The 17,402-nt window shown below is 35.2% G+C and overlaps 1 protein-coding gene across 1 annotated transcript in view; it reads right to left on the bottom strand.

Annotated features, from left to right (window-relative positions):
- SKAP1 (src kinase associated phosphoprotein 1) overlaps positions 1-12,918 on the bottom strand; it is a 467,979-nt gene extending 455,061 nt beyond the window's left edge. The window contains exons 1-2 of the mRNA XM_083378139.1: positions 12,849-12,918; positions 5,084-5,186 (exon numbers count right to left, since the gene is read on the bottom strand). Of these exons, the coding sequence (XP_083234265.1) occupies positions 5,084-5,186; positions 12,849-12,900 (155 nt within the window). The 5' untranslated portion in view covers positions 12,901-12,918. The remainder of the gene's footprint in view (positions 1-5,083; positions 5,187-12,848) is intronic.
- Positions 12,919-17,402: the final 4,484 nt, after the last annotated feature.

Genomic DNA, 17,402 nt, shown 5'->3' with positions numbered 1-17,402 from the left:
AAACATTTTTATGAAAAACTGGAAATCTTTAATGGACTTTTTGCTTGAAAATGGAAAAAACTGAAATGGTGATTTCTGTATTTTACAATTGAAAAAAAAATTAAATAAGAGACTGAAGGGATTGTTGTAATGTTAAGGAGAGATAATGAGTTTGTAACTGCTGCACCTCAGTGGGGTGGGGAGATACGATTTCCTGAAACTATCTATTCTACTGATTAACAGAAAATGCCAACCCATTGATGATTGTCCTTCTAGAACAGGGCTTTTCAACCTTTTCACAGATTACCACTTTTAGGACATGACAATATTTGGGTACCACCAGTGCTTGGCATGGTGTCAAAAACTTGATGACTGATTAGATTCCTTTGTTGTTATAGAAATGGCTGGTCTATAATATTATGGAAAAGTAACAGAGGAATGCCAGTCAATGCCTTTTCTTTTCTTTTTCTCTTCTCCCCCTCACTTTTCCCCCCTTTTTCCTCCACATTGTGTCCTACTATTTCCTTTTATATTTCTGTATTTTATTCTATAATCTAATAAAATGTTACAAACTGTAGAAAAAAGGAAAAAATTACCAGTTTTAATTTCCTTGGTGGCAATTGCTGAATCACTTTCCCTTTGCACTGACAAATGTATGATGAATTTATCCATATTTATTAATATGCACCACTACCAGCTGCCTTCTGAGCTCTCCTTCCACAGTGTAGTCAGAATGCACACACCCTGTTCTGGTTTGCGCGCACAGCACTTTTGGACGTGCAGGAAGAGCACTCTCCCTGCCGTCCAATCCTTCTTCATTGGAGGACCCCAAAAAGGGTCAAAAGTCACCCTGGAGGGGCAACCACTGCAAGGAGGCCCTCCTTGTGATCGCAGAAGGGTGGCAGCCCTCTGCTTGAATCTGGAGCAATTCCTTTGGCCCAAATAAGAAGAGATCGGCCATCTTGATTAAGTCATTCCCTGTTGAATGCCAAAAGCACCATCTAGCACAATGAAGCAATCTGGAGGACCTGGGTGAGATCTTACCTTTCTTATCCCCCATCTGCCTTCCTGTGGGACTTTTCCAAAAATTTCCTCCCCCTTTTTTTGAAAAAATGGCATTTGTATACTTGGGAAATAACATTTTAAGCCTTAAAGCATCAAAGAAGAAGAAAAAACAACTGATTAAGCAAAGAAATTAAGCAATCTTATTTCTTCTTATTGAAAAGCTCCTATTTTTGGTGGGGATCTACTACCCTATTTTCTGTTTAAGATGTGAATTAAGGAAAAAAGAATGGACTAATTATACAAAAGCTTTATATTAATTTGGGGGGGGAAATGAACTTCACAACTTATTCTATATTCTATTGATGACATCTTGTGGCTAAACTTGGAATAGCAAGTAAACCTTTTGCCTGTTGTGAGAGCTGACTGAATAACAGAGCTGTCCTTGACACTATCTTCAAAGATAAGTGTGGGAACACCTGGCACTGAAAACAACATTTAGGAACATTGGAGGTGAAAAATTATTGACTCCTATTAAAATAGCCTCCATGGAAGACTTAGCTGTAAATACCAATGAAATGGATGCTATATCCCACCACTTAATTACAAACTGATATTGGACACGATCTTGGCAATAACTGAGCAAATTAAAGCCAAACTGCATGATAAACCTGACAACTCAAAGCCACCAAATCAAAATTTGACCTTAAATGATGAACTGATAATCCAAAAACAAATAGAAGTGGAAACTAACATCAAAATAGGAGACTTCAAAGAGCAACAAATGCAGCCTACAGAGAACCTTGAAGTCCAAACTCTAACTTCAACTTCAAAACTTACAACTCAAAAAACAACAATACCTGAAGAAAGCAACATTAAGAGCGAAGATATCAAAGGCCTTCAAATACAGTACATTGAGGATTCAGCTAATCAAATGATAACAACATCAGCTACTACTTTCTACCTAAACCAGATGGAAATGGAAGAAGGAAAAGACCTGACTGAATTAATGACAATTATATTACATCAAACATCAAAAACTGAGCTATTAAAGCAATATCTCAATGACTATAAAGGGGACACCTGCTTTGCAAAACTATCATTTGGATGGTCTCCTTGGATTCAAATAAGAGGTGGAGGAAGAAAGGGAGACACATTTAAGAATTTAAAGGCACTAAGATGGAAGCCTGATTGGCACAAAAGGAAGGTGAGAGTTAGCTTTTAAAAATTAGACTTGTCTCTCTTTTGGGATTTGTAAGGACAAAGCTTAAAAAATGTCTTTTGATGGACTAAGGGGAATCTTTAAAAAATATATATAAACTGAATTTATATTTAGGTTTTAGATTTTTAAAGGAAAACAGAATTAAGCTTCTAGAAGATATTTTGAACTATACTGTAGAATCTAGAATTTTATAACAAAAGATAGTATTTTAATAATTTTTGAACAATTAAGACAAAAAATGTTTTTCTAATAATTGGTGATTTGTTAAGATGAAAACTAGACTTTACTGGTAAAACATAAGAATGTTTTGTAATGAACAATGTAAGTTTTGTAGACAAGAGAATTATTCTTTATTGAAATAGGGAATTGTGGGTTATCCAAAAATTAAGATTTTTTGTATACTATAGGCTACTCTAAAGTATTTTATTGCAATTAGGTAAAACTTAAAAACAGGATATTGATATGTATTAGTGAAAATATATTGAAAATTCTGTTAATTAACTAGGTCACAACTAGAAATGTATTAACTTGATTATTTTGACTATGTGATAACTAAGGGAATCAGAGAGGGAATCCTTGTTGATGCAACCTGAACTATCTTCAAACAACTTGCTATTTGTTACTTTGAATACCCAACCACCATATTGCTTCACAAATACATGTATAAGTAAATATTAAAAAATCAATAAAACTTGTATATATATAAAAAAAGAATGCACCCTACCCCACCAGTCCCTTCATTGTACCCCTAAAGACACAGGAATCAAGTGCAAAGCAAGAAATCCTTCCAAGGTAGGTATAATGAGGACCCAGGTTGTTGGGGGCAATTAAGCTGACTTTGTAATAATGCCGCTTGGGGTGTGTGTGAAAGCCCTAATAAGCAGGCATATATATAGAATGAAGGCTACTGCTAAGTTTGTAAGCCGCCCTGAGTCTTCGGAGAAGGGCGGGATATAAATGGAATTTTAAAAAATACTCACAAAAGCCTCCAAGAATAAAGAAACACTAAACTCTGGGGGGGGGGGTTCTTTAAGCTGCCTTAGATGTGTCACAATGTTGCAACTGGAGCCTAAAAGGCTTCGGCAATTGCAAAAAGTGATAACCTTAAATTAAGCCTGTTTACCTACAAAGAAAACTTGCTAAAAGCCATAGACAGATTCAAAATAAGTGGGTAAAACTAATTACATTTGCTTGAAGGGATTAACCCTATGGAAGCCAACACTTTGGACTTATTGCTAGCCTTTGTGAAACAGACTAAAATATTCCAATAACCAAAGCATACAAATCGATCCTTTGAATTACAAAACGCTGTAAAAACTGTACAAAAATCCTTATGGTAATCCAACCTCCTTTCCGACATGCTCATCTCTCATATTTTCATTTCATCAGCACTGATTTCATTCTCCTGGCTGGAGAAAACAAACCAGGGGAACTTTTCTTGCAGCAACAGCTTCTTCTTCCCTATCTTTTTTTCCTCCCTGCCTGCTGAGCTCTCCTTCCACAGCTTCTTCTCTGTCCCCTTTCCTGCCAAAACCACCTCCTTTTATAGCCTCTCCTCTCCTCTCCCCTCCTTTTCTCTTCAGTTCACCTCCAGCTACAGAAGCGCCAATCAGCTGGAGCCAATCAGCTGGAGCCCTGTGGTGCTCCTGAGGCTTCTGCTGAGCCCCGACAGTCCTGCAGGTCCAGCTGCCTCTCCCTTAGGCTTGTGTCACTTTAGTTCATTCCCCTCCCCTCTACACTTGTCTAGGAGGGTTGCATACCTGCCATATGCCAAAGTACCATTGGTGGTACACGTACCACCAGTTGAAAAGCCCTGTTCTAGAACAACAGAAAAGAAAGTCATTCCCTCCTGCATGACACTCCTTTAGATACTTGAAGAGTACTTCACATATTCCCCTCTAAAAATAGACAGTACTATCACCATTCTGCACTGAATTTTATTCTAGGTCCAGCAAGTGTCTTGGGAGCTCTCCTCTGAACTTATCCTAGATAGATTTAGGTCTTTATGTTTATCTCTATGAAATTTTCACAAGTTTATTTCAGCAAACTATTCAAACTGGTATAATTTTGTGTCATCTGCATATTTGATGCAATTCCTCCAACCAAGTCATTTATAAAAGTGTTGGGGGAAAAAGGGCCCAGCATAAAATCTGTGGTATTCATTTTGACATTACTATCCAAGCTGATGTGGCACTATTAACGAATACTATACTGTGGGTTTAATCATTCAGCTAATTGAGTTAATCTAACAGCTGTATCGTGTAGCCCATATTTTACCATTGTGTTAATGAGAATTAGAGCCAGTTTGGCTAGAAACTGGGAGACCTAGTCCTGCCCTAGGCGCAAAGCCAACTAGGTGAACTTGGGCTGGTCACTTTCTCTCAGCCCTAAAAAGAAGGCAATGGCAAACCACTTCTAAGATTTCTAAGTTTTCTGTCATCCAAATACAATTCTCTCATGCAAGCACACTCTCAGTATTAAATACTGCTCGAAAAGAAAGCATTGAGGAGGCAGACTTCAGGAAATTAAATTTCAGTTGGGGAGAGGATTCTACATTCCTCACACAGCCATATTTTATTAGTAAAAATGTATTTTGAGGACTTTCATATATTGGTCATGTTATATACTGGTTATTTAGTTGGTCATACTAGTTTGGCTCTCATAGATTGGGAAAACACAAAGACCTATAGAAAAAGGCAATCAGATTGTTAGCACTGGATTGCTGTATACTTTCAATGGAAGCAATCTTTTTTGGATATGTCAGACACACAGGAGAGTGGATTAATGAACTTGCCAGAAATAATTGTGAAAACAGTAAATACAATGTCCTCTTCCCTCACAGAAATTGCTCTCATGAGAATTACATGCAGTTGTACACACCTCTCTTTAAGTTGTTCAATATCAAACAGAATTTCATCTCTCTGTATCCGTGCTCTAGCAGTAAGGTTCTCACTTTGTAAGTTTTCAAGATAATCTTCAACTTCTATTGGAAAAAAGTTTGCAAAGAAGGGAGAAAAAATAATTAGACTTTATTCAGAAATGTAAACAATACACTGAAAATTATTAAACTAAGACAAATAAACATAACCTAACTCATATAAAATAAATTAAAGGTGAATGTGAATACATAAACAATGACAGTAAAAAAATAACAAAGCTAAATCTATTAATAAATGGTAATGATATTTCTAATATGCACAGAATAAAATCACCTCTAACTAAAAGAAAGCAAGTTAGAAAAAACAGAAATAGACAAACATTGTATGTGTGTAGACAGAGGAAACAAATCTAGACAGCACACTTAAAAGCAGAGACATCACCCTGTCAACAAAAGTGTGTATAGTCAAGGTTATGGTCTTCCCATTTGCAATGTATGGCAGTGAAAGCTAGACCATAAAAAAGGCTGAGCGTCAAAGAATTGAGGCCTTTGAGCTATGGTGCTGGAGAAGACTCCTGTGAGTCCCTTGGACTGCAAGGCGATCAAACCGGTCAGTCCTAGAGGAGATCAACTCTGACTGTTCTTTAGAAGGCCAGATCCTGAAGCTAAAACTCAAATACTTTGGCCACCTAATGAGAAGGAAGGACTCACTGGAGAAGAGCCTAATGCTGGGAAAGATTGAGAGCAATAGAAGAAGGGGACGACAGAGATTGAGGTGGCTGGATGGAGTCACTGAAGCAGTAGGCGTGAGCTTAAATGGACTCCAGAAGATGGTAGAGGACAGGAAGGCCTGGAGGAACGTTGTCCATAGGGTCGCGATGGGTCGGACACGACTTCGCAGCTAACAACAACAACAACAACAGAGGAAGGGATCTGGTTTGTTATGATTTATAAACGCCACAAAAATTCAACATTTCTTGAATTATTTTATCAATTACATTTTAAAAAAAAGAACGTTCCCAAAGGGAAAAAAAGGTAGAAACTTTTTTTTAAACTTATTTTATTTCCTGGATATGAGATTGCTATTTGAGCCATTTCTTCACATATGATCATATATTATTCTACAATATATAATTGTTTTGCACCACGAAATGTACATATAAAGGGATGACATGGCCTATTCCTTGGTATATCTAGATTTTTTCAATGCATAATTATATTGATAAATAAGCCAAAGGTACATAATTAATTCTAATCCCTGTGCTATATTAGATTAACAATAGAATGCATTGTAATAAAAAATTCCAATCAATTCTGCAAATTTCTCCAATACCCAACTTTCTTCTCACATTTCCACAGATACCAGCCATTTTCATAGGAAATGAGATAGAAGCCTGGACACAAAATTTCAGAGTAGATCAGGAAGAGTGTTATGTAAACAGTCAAAATTTGAATTACTGTATTTTATTTTATTATTACACATCTGTGATCTTATAAAATATCCAGAAACAAGCAAACAAGTTCAGATGCCAAGAGGAGAAAAACAAAGAAAAAGAAGCCTTGCCCAACTTAGATAAACACATTTTCTAAATGTTGGGATGGGGAAGGAAGGGTTAGAAAAACTTGTAAAAAGAATAAATTAGCTATTATCTTATTACAAAATATAAAGTTGGAAACACATAGAACTTCACATTTCAAAATCCAATGAAAAACGTCCTTTGGACTGCCAGTTTAAAAACTGCATTTCAGATTAGCCCTAGTTTATTGTTAGCCAGAAGACATTAGAGCTAAAAATACATTTAAGTATGTATACTAAATAAATTTCTTTCAGTACTGAATAAACACAGCTTGTCCCCTCATACCTGCCAAGATTAGGAAGTAATTTTCCATGCAGTCTCACACCTTAGTAATTATTCTTTTATAAATTAATTTCTTGTTCTTATTCTGATGATGTAAAGTAACACACACCTACTACAAACAAACATCTCTATGTGTAGACAGAGCACTTGACAATCCAACTTGTATATCTCTATGTGTAGACAGAGCACTTGACAATCCAACTTGTATATTTCTGATCTATGTTTACTAAACAATATGATTACTTCTGATGTCATATAAGACAGACATGTTAGTTGACACTGCAGCCTGTTTTTCTAGCTTATATTAATAAAATGTGCCTTCACTATTGGAAGGCCTAGAGACTTTCTGGGTTGTAAAAGATGCAGCAAGTTTGATAATAGGAGAGCATGACATGCAATTAATCTCCATTCATAGCCTGCTCTACTTGTCAGGAAACGAAGACTCCTTCTTTAGAAGGAGATCTGAAGACTTCAATTAAAAAGAGTCAGCTAACAAGAAAATAATCTAAGCTAAAGGAAAGGTGGCAGGTGCTGAAAATGAGCTGTTTACGAGAAATGTCAGCTCAAAACAATAAAGCACTGAACATTAAAAAGAAGCAAAATGAAATGAGTTGACAGTATCACATCCTCCATTTTAAAAAGTAAAAGAAGACCACATGTTCAGATTGGGGAAGATAATTCAGTAAGAAAAAAAAAGTGTTTCTAAACCAGAGCTCAAAATGTTGAAACTTTTGAGCTAAAAAAATCTCTTTAAAAGTTGTTTTTAGTTTCTTGTTTCAATTTTGGGACATATTCAGCTTTCATCTCACTAATTCACACATGGAGATCAAGCATTTGTGATCAAATTATAAAAGCAGCTTCTTAAAATATTTTCTGACTAAATCCTTGCAACAGTGGATGAGCCAATAGAAATTTTTTATTAACACTATAGTGGAAATAGCAATCCAAAATTTATTTAGCAGATAAAGCTTTCCTGCCATAGAAAATATACAATAAGAAAAAAGCATAATTATCCCAATTAAATAAACAATCCAAAAGTAATTTAAATAGGTACACGAATGAGAGGAGGACAAAAAAATTAAATCAATATCATGGAGCCAGGTGTAAGCATCAGAAGAGACTAAATGGCACTGCTATTAATTTCTAGAAACTTGTTTATCAGTTGTATGTACAATTCTGCACATACCCAAATATATTTTTTTAACTTTAAATATTCTGTAAATATATGCTAGCATTGCAAACAGATTGTAGGATAGCATTCTAAATTTATGGAGAGAAATATAAATGTATAAATTAAAAACACTATTTCCTTCAAAATATATACGTATTTGTAAAACTGCTTGGCTAGGATTGAGAAGACTAAATAGCAGAATGAACTAAATGTTACATCTTCTCTAAGACATTGTGTAACAAATTCCTTCTTCAGAAATCAATAAACTTTACCATCATCTGCATCATTTTGGTATTATAAAATTATACATGGACTAAGGATACAGATAAAATTGAAATACTGAAGTTTTTACAATTTTGGAATGAATTAGGAAAAAAAAGCTTTTCTTCGGAAATAGATTCTGTTTAGGTTTTTAAGCAAAGGTAAGCAATTTCATGATTTCAGAAATGGGATTCTAGAGTTGACTAAAGTCACTACTTTATATATTTCGCTTTATTCTTACTTTTTTCTATTTTTTTCTTTTTTCTTGCACTTTTTATTCTATTCTATTAGTTTTTACTATATTTCACTATTACAATTAAAATTCTTAGATGGATAGATGATAATATACATAGGAATAGTTGAGGTTTATTGATGAAATTGTTCTATTTGTGTTAAGCATCTTTTACAAGATTAGTTGTCTTGTTTGATGAACAGCTAGATGGTCAAGATCACCAACCTTCTATTCTCAAGAGTTAGATGAAACCATTCCTCACTTTTCTTTCTTTCTTTCTCTTTCTTTTTTCTTTCTTTCTCTTTTTCTGATGGTGCAAAGGGCAGCTTAGAAAAATTGTCAGATTAGAAGTTTATCAGCCCTAAATAAGGCTTGGCTCAGAAAGATCAAGAAACAAAAATGAATAAGCAGTGTTACACCTTAATATATACCCATTCTTTTTAAATAACTGCACCTTGCAAAAATTGAAACCATCCAGCATATCCTCCTATACTGTTTATTTTACAAAAATATCTGTAGTATTCATCTTTTTCTATTACTTATAAATTGCCTGACTATACAAGCCAATGTTATGTCACCATATCACTTTCTAATTATATTTCTAACACATTATGTTAGTTTTATGCAGCAGTGTGCAAAATTTGTGTAGAAGTGATTGTTAGAAGTAATCAGACCTATGTAGATTATATGTGCTATGTTATCTTTAATTCATGGTTATATTGCTATAGCTTATTTTAGTTCTTTTTATTTGGACCGCAGGATATTACATTATATAACATTATATAACATTCCTTAGTTATAGCTTTAATCTTAATTAATCTTGTAACTTCTCAAATACTTTTATAGGCTTCAGTCTGTTTTCTAAATGAATACAATACTCTTTTCAAAACTTGCAATCATAGGTTACCATTAATGGCATGACTGTAAACTCTTAAGTATTTTGTCATATATTCATCAATGACAAAAATATGCAGTTTTGTTATTTTATCAGTTAAGAAGATACATGTATTGTGCAATTTTTGTAATATTAGATGTTAATATTAAGTCTATTGCAGCATTTAAATACACAAACAATGAATGAAATGCTTTGTTATTGTTTTTATATGAATTTATGTAGGAAACTTATATAGGAGAAAATAATAGGACACACTTAGAATGCAGAGACCCTTTCTTTTCCCTGAAGGAGTCTAATAACACTTTTTCCAAATAATAAATGGTACTGAAGTCACCAGATATATGGTACTGGCTTGACTAATTTGGATTTAAATTGGGAAGGGCTGGGAAAAGGAAATGGAGACAGGTTGATTATGCAGATAAAGGTTATATGTGAGGCAGATATGTTACCTGCTCAGTTAAAAACCCATTATTTGTAGAAACATTTTCAGATAACCTAAAACACTTTAATGTATGTGAGTTCAGCAACCTTTCTCTTAATGGTGCAGTTAAAATCTCATTTTTCCAAAAGGATCGCTTTAAAATCTATAAGAGAGTACCCAGGGAGGTTTAAATGCCCCAATACCACTTTGTCCTTATTTTGAATCCTGATGTGTCCTGATATGAACTTGGGTCCATTAATTCTTTTGAGCAAATTGTCTTATATGTCCTGTAGAGATGCACGTTAGCAGATGACGGCATCTGTCATCCCAACCCATTTATGTACTCATTTGGGCCTGTGATGATATTGTTGGCTTGATGTGGGACCAAAGTACACATCTGGATTTGTTGCAGGGCCTCGAGTCTAGTAGATCACATGGCTGCATTAGAATCAGTTTCCGTGATATATCAACTATATCCCAGACTGAAATCCATTTATAAGATTGGGTCAAATCATTCTGTTTTTGGAGGTGAAACAGCAAATGATTTCCCAATTGCAGTCAAGCTGCAAAGTATCCAATAATGAACTTATGAGGGACTCTGCTAACAATCTCCAATATATAGCAATTTGCTACATTGATCTCACTGAGCTCAGTGGAAGCTTCTGAAAAGGTCTCAATTTGTAAAAAAAATGCACTGGTTCTGCTGAAGGAAGAACACTAGCTTTCTTTCATTCTTATTTATTTATTTATCAAATTTATTGGCTGCCCATCTTACTACAGGGTAACTCTGAGCAGTTTACAATATTAAATATTCTTAGATGGGCAGTTGAGAAAGGAATATATGTCAGCACACTTTTCTGCCAACCCAAGGATTGAAGGAATGCATGTTAATGTGGCCATAAGGAAAAGCCCTATTTACCTCAAATTCAAATACGTTGGCATTCATTGAACCAACTCCCAAGAAGCATATATAGCAAGCATAGATCACATTTTAAAAACAAAATCAGTACAGATCGTCCTTGACTTACGACAGGGGTGTCAAACTGCCAGCCCGTGGGCTGGATGTGTCATGGCGAAACTGCACCCATCCCATTGCCGGCAATGGAAAAAAGGCGTAATATGTCACAACATGTCATGTGATGTTGGGAGTTTGCCATCCCTGACTTACGACCACATTTGGGACCGAATTTTCCATTGTAAATTGGGACAGCAGTAAGTTGAGTCAGACCTGATTGCTATTGCAATCAATTTGTTATTCTGGAGATTGTTAAGCAAATCACCACAATTGTTAAGTGTATAATGTGGTTGTCAAGCAAATCCAGCTTACCAAAGATCACAAATCACAATCAGGTGACTGCAGGATGCTGCACTGGTTTTAAACACAAGTCAGTTGCTAAGCATCCAAATTGTGATCATGTGACCACAAGGTTGGTGTGACAATAATAAATGAGAATACAGGTGAAAAGTCATCTTTTCCATGGACATCATAATTTTGAACCATTATTAAATGAATGGTTGCAAGTCATGAATTATCTGTAGTCTGTGAAAGCCACAAGAAAAGTTGAAGAGATTAAGTAACATCACCAAAACACCAAAAATTTGGGGCTAGTTTTCCAAGAAGGGAATATGTCCTTTTTTAAATATAGGTTCTTTACCCCACAAGATATTTTCTGTGTTTAAACTTGTAATTTAAAATCCTGCAAAAAAAATTGGCCCTGAAAATAAACAATCTACTGATACAAACTGCTGTTGTAATCTTACGGTTTGGGTGACCTAGTTGCCAGCATGTTGGTCAAATGTATAGTATCAGACTGCAGCCCTAATTTATAGTTTAGCTCCAATGCAGCATTAAAACTTTAACTGATAAACCAGTGAAGACAAACTTTAATCCATGTATTACCAGAGAAAGGTGTGAAAGAAAATGTTAAAGATTTTAATTTACATTTAACAATAATAGTCATTTTTCTAAATCTTTACCTTTCTTTTATCACTTCGTAAACCCTGTGACAGAGGTGTTCCACAATTTGTCCCTTTATTTAAATTTATTACAGTAATCCATTAAAAGGCAGAGGGAAATTATTACTTTTAAAATAATCATTCAATGGTCATAATTTTAGCAGTTATTTTCACTGGCTTACAATAAGTAAGGTTAAGAAATATTAGAAATTGGAAATAGAGAACATAGGAACTGGGTGGATTTTTCATAATAGAAGAAATTTAAAAGGAAGCACAAAAAGCTCATGAAGTACTAAAATTGCTATATGCCCTGTTTGACAGAACAAAGGCATCTTTTATTTGAAAGAGCTATTTTTCTTAATCTGGTTTAAAGCACTGCAAGAAACAAATACAAATGTCCCAATGTTGCCCTTCACCAGTTAGCCTTCACTGAGTAGGCACATAATAGTAGTCAAAGACTTTTACACTATAACAAGATGCATTATACCTCCACTGAAGCCATACATATTTTTAATGTCCTAAGGAGGAGTGGGAGGTTGATGCTCTTGCTTAGCAGTAAGTCATATTATAATCTGAGGATTTTATTATAACAAAGGTTTGGACTCCTTCATTTGACCTGTTTTTGAACCTATGCAGCCCAAGTTCAATTTCTGTAATATCCATCATTCAAATATGAGATGCCTGTTTATTTATCAAGCTGCAGTTTTAAGTTGGTGTTTCTGCTGAAAAATCAGCTTTCCCAAAAGACAACCATGAGGTGCCGCTTCATGAGACAACAATTAAATCTACCAATACCTCTATAATAATTAGTGGTTAAAAATAAGATAATATATGATCTACATTATGTAGTGAGGGGGGAATTGTATTCAAATTTCTTTAACTAATGACAACATCTTTTGACCTTTATTTCCCTCACAAAATTTCTGAGCTATAGACGAAATGCTTAGTTATTGAAAGGAACTTTATAGTTACCTCCGAAGAGCTTCTGGACGTCCTCAGGAAGGATATCAGCTGCAGCTTTCATTAGGAACAAATCTAGAATAAAAAAACCAAATGAACCAAAAAAAAATCTGCTAGGATTTATTGCTTCTTGCACTATTTAGCAGTTGCTGAAGGAAAAAGGAAGCAAGGAGATTCAGCAGACTGTACAAAGAAAGGGAAGGGCCTGTTTGTCTCCTTTACAATTGCAAGTCCCTCCTTCTGTAACAGAAAAGGCTGAGCAGGCACCTGTGAGAGTCAGAAATGCAGCTGTAATTCAGTTGTTTGGGGAAAGCATTTCCTCCTTCCTTATCATTGTAATCCAAACCATGTTTCCTTGATTTAATTTAAAATGATAGGAAGGATATGTTTTTTGGTGTCTCTAGCATGCACAAGGAATGATGCATCCATTTCCACAGAAGTTGGGCCCAGAGCTTCCATAGGATACCATAAAAGGGGCCAGCTTTCTTAGAAAGGCCGCTTTTAAGTGCCTCTTTGTTTGGATGTATAGTATTAAATTTTTAGCATTAAATCCTAACATTTGGGATGTTTCCTAAATATTATCAATTTAAACTTGTTTATTAGAGCCGGAAATCCAACATTCATGCAATAGGGTAATTCTCCTGCAAAAGTAGCAACTGAATATTTCCTGTTTCCTTGGCTGAATAATCCTATTGGTTCTTCTGAAGAGATTCTCTAACACACGGCTGTCAAACTTACCGTATCACGTGAAATGTCGTGATGTTTCATGACTTTTCGCATTGCCGGAGCTGGGGTGGGCGCAGCCTCCACACGATGCAACCAGCCTGCAGGCTGACAGTTTGACATCCCTGTTCTAACAGATCCACCAAGTAATCTAATACAAAAATAACCAACACGTGGTGGTGGTGGTGGTGGTGGTAGTGTTTAAGTACCTTTTAAAAAGGGTTAAAATGTAAAATTCAACATTTCTTAGAAATGATGTAACTTACCCAATCTTTCAGAGTAGATGAGCTTTAAAAATAAATAAATAAATAGATGAGTCTCTTGAGTTTTCTGTCAGACTCAACGTTTTCTGAATATTGGTGTACCGCGTATTTGCATTCATTCTGGGATGTTTTTTTTCAATTTCTCCATCTAATTTACCATCCTGGGATTTTTTTGGTAACCCCCTTTTCCAAGTATTAATGAGATCTGATTACTCTTGCTCTGCTTAGTTTCCTGGATCAACTAACGTCAGCTAGGCCAGGAATCTTCAACCTTGGCAACTTCTGGGAGACTTCAACTCCCAGAATTCCCAAGCCAGCATAGCTAGTGGAAGAATACTGGGAATTGAAGTCCACAAGTCTTAAATTTGCCAAAACTGGAGACCTCTGAAGTAAATGATCTTGCTTGGAATATATATCCAATTTCTAATATATTTTAATTTATAAGAACAATATAGATTAAATATAAATTATATGTATCTGTACTTGCTCCAAATATCTCTGATATCAGACTTCCTGTGAAGTTAAATAACTCTGATCTTGAAAGTGTCTTTGTAACACATGCTCAAAGCTTTTAACATTGGATATGAATAGAATTTCTTAATCTTTGCAGTCTACATTTTTAGATTTAAATAGACTAAGGGCAGCAGCAGCAACTAACTTCAGTAAAGCAATATATTTTATTGAAAAGCATGTATTCCACAAGACGTATTGCTACGTAAGTATGAATATAAACAGAATAAAGACTGTATTTTAAAATGAGCAGCTGCAATGAACCAAGAGTAACTCGGTTTTTGAAGAGCTTTGTTTTTGGGTTGTTTTTGAGTTTAAAAGAAAAAGTAAAAGGAAGTGGGTTTATAAAAGTATTGCTGGTTGGCAATGCTTCTTCTTAAAACATATTATTCTGAGGAAACGTGTACAAACTTCAAGCCTATGTATAAAAACTTTAGTTTATATAAACTAAAGATAATTCTTCATTAACTTAGAAAATATTTATTTTATTGGTAAAATTCAATAGTTTTGAGCATTTTTAAATTCTGTCACCATATTATTTAGAAAATAGTAATCTGCTAATTTGTCATCTGTGGCTTTGGTATAAATAGGTTTCTCTTTCTTATATTTTGTTCCTTATGCATTTAATTTTCTCTTTGTATATCCCATTTAACTTTGTAGCTTGTTTCACACATCGCTGTTTCTTTTAATAGTCATTTATTCAGTAAGGCATTATGGTCATATTTACACATAGCACTAACCCATAAAGCAACATGTAAACAACTATTTTGGAGCTGGAGCACAATTTGGAAATTTAAAAGCATCTACTGGTTCATAAAATGGTTTCCATTCACAAAATGGCTATCATGATAAACTAATCACAAAACAAGAGTAAGTAGCTTCATCAATTTTGCAGGTTCACATAGCACATGTTGATGTTTTCATATTACCTACTCAAGTTTCTATTATGACATTAATGGAAGCTATATCATAATTGGTTAGGTTACATAACATGATAAGAAACACAATGATTTACAAATTGATAAATTCACACAATATGTAAATTACATAAACGTAAGACTATTAATATGTATTGCAAAACTCCAAGTGACTAACAGATGGCAGCAAATCATGCCAAAAATTCACACTCTTTGCTACCATCTAGCAATCATCCAAGTTTCTATAGCCTAGACGTTGTAGCTCTTCCATGAATTATGTCTATATTATTAGCTAAAAGGTAGTAGTGAAGCAGGAAAATATGATGTACTGGTGAACAGACAGTGAAAATATACAGAAGACCTGTATGCCAGCAACAAAGAGGCCTAGCCTCGTCAGGATGATGAAGAAAGGGAAACAAAAATAGAACTAGCCATCCTTTAGGAAGTCATTGTGTAGGAATGAGCCAACTGACAAATAACAAGGCCACAGGTGTTGATACCATCCCCACAGAATTGCTGAGGCCTGTACCACCCATAATCATCAGATGGATGTGCCAGAAAAAATGGGAAACGTAATGCAATGTGTACCTGAGCACAGAGGGAAGAGCATTTTGGCAACTCAGAGCTTTCCCAGGAAGCAATCCACATCAAGGAACTGCATTGACCTAAGCTGGATGGGGGAAGAGAAGAGGTTCAAAGTTGAATCTCTCAGGATATATTTAGTACGTCTATCTTTAGTTTAATATAACTATTAGATATAAGAAAATAAAGGACTCAATTGGATCTCACTGTCTCGAATTTGGGCTTGGGCCTACACGAAATAAATATTTTGCCAAAGAATGAGAAATTATCAGTGTTAATTCCATTGCTAATGAAGGTCAACTCCTAGGATTGCTACAGTTACTGCACAATTGTCTTCATCTTTCAGGCTAGTAAGATTTTCCTTAAGATCATACAATAATATCTGGAACTGACATTGAAAGGAAATACTAGATGTTCATACTGGCTTCAGAGGGAGGTTGTGGTACTTGTGACCATATTGTAAATCTATGCTAGATCATGATCATGAGAAAGCTAAAACTTTTAGAATCAAAAATAGGAATAAAGATTCAAGGAACAAACAACAGTGATATTTGATATTCTGATGACACAACACTCCACTCAGAAATTATTTCAGCCATGTCATGCGCTTAAACTCATAGCAAAAGGCAGTCATGCTCAGAATAGTGAGTGGTAAAAGGAAATGAAGCCACTAAAAACATGGTGGCTAGACACCATCAAAGCTAACACTGGGCAGAGCATACAACAAGTGATAGAAGCCATACAAGATCAGAAAATGTAAAGAAAGATGGTCCATAAAACCTCCAAGAACTGGACAGTATTGATGATGACAGTATCATCATCATCTTATCATTTCAAATGTACCAGGTTTCAGTCATAAATCATAAGGTTGAAAGGTTGTAGGTTATCTAGTCCAAGACAGCACAGCACAGTTTTCCTCACACCATCTCAAATAGCTATCCAACCATTCCTTGAAAACCTTCAGTGACAATGCATCCTTAATTTCAGGAGGCAAGTTGTTGCATTGCTTAATAACTCTCACATAAGGAATAAGGAAATTCTTCCTTATTTCACATTTTAATCTCTTACTGTAAAGTTTCTGTTATATACTGGGTTCGTTGCTTGATTGACAAGACGAGGTGAGTGAGTTCAGCAAGAATCATTCTTTATTTGGTTACAGGAACTGAACTGAGAAACAGGGCTGCAAATGCAGCTATTTATACCCCGGCCTAATAGGTGGCGGCCAATAGGTTTAAAGCAACCTATTGCCGCCCTAGAGGCAGCCAATGGCAGTGCTGGAGACAGGTTGTCTGAGGAGCTGGGAGCTGTTAGCCAGCTTCCTTGCTTAAACAACCTTCCAGCAATTAACCCCATGTGATACTCTTTAGTAAGACAAAAACCCAATACATTACACCCCTCCCCCCTAGAATGTACACACATTATAAATACAAAAGGGATGATTACAGCAATTACATGTTTTACAGAGATACAAAAGAAGTATGCAAAAGTACACCTTTTCCGTTTGCTAATACAGAGACTCTCCTGGCTAGTAGCAATTCAATGACACAACATTATAGCTCAGTTATTTTGGA

This window comes from Vipera ursinii (genome assembly GCF_947247035.1).
Source record: "Vipera ursinii genome assembly, chromosome: Z".
In the NCBI taxonomy this organism is placed as follows: domain Eukaryota; kingdom Metazoa; phylum Chordata; class Lepidosauria; order Squamata; family Viperidae; genus Vipera; species Vipera ursinii.
This window is presented reverse-complemented; position numbering and strand designations above follow the sequence as displayed.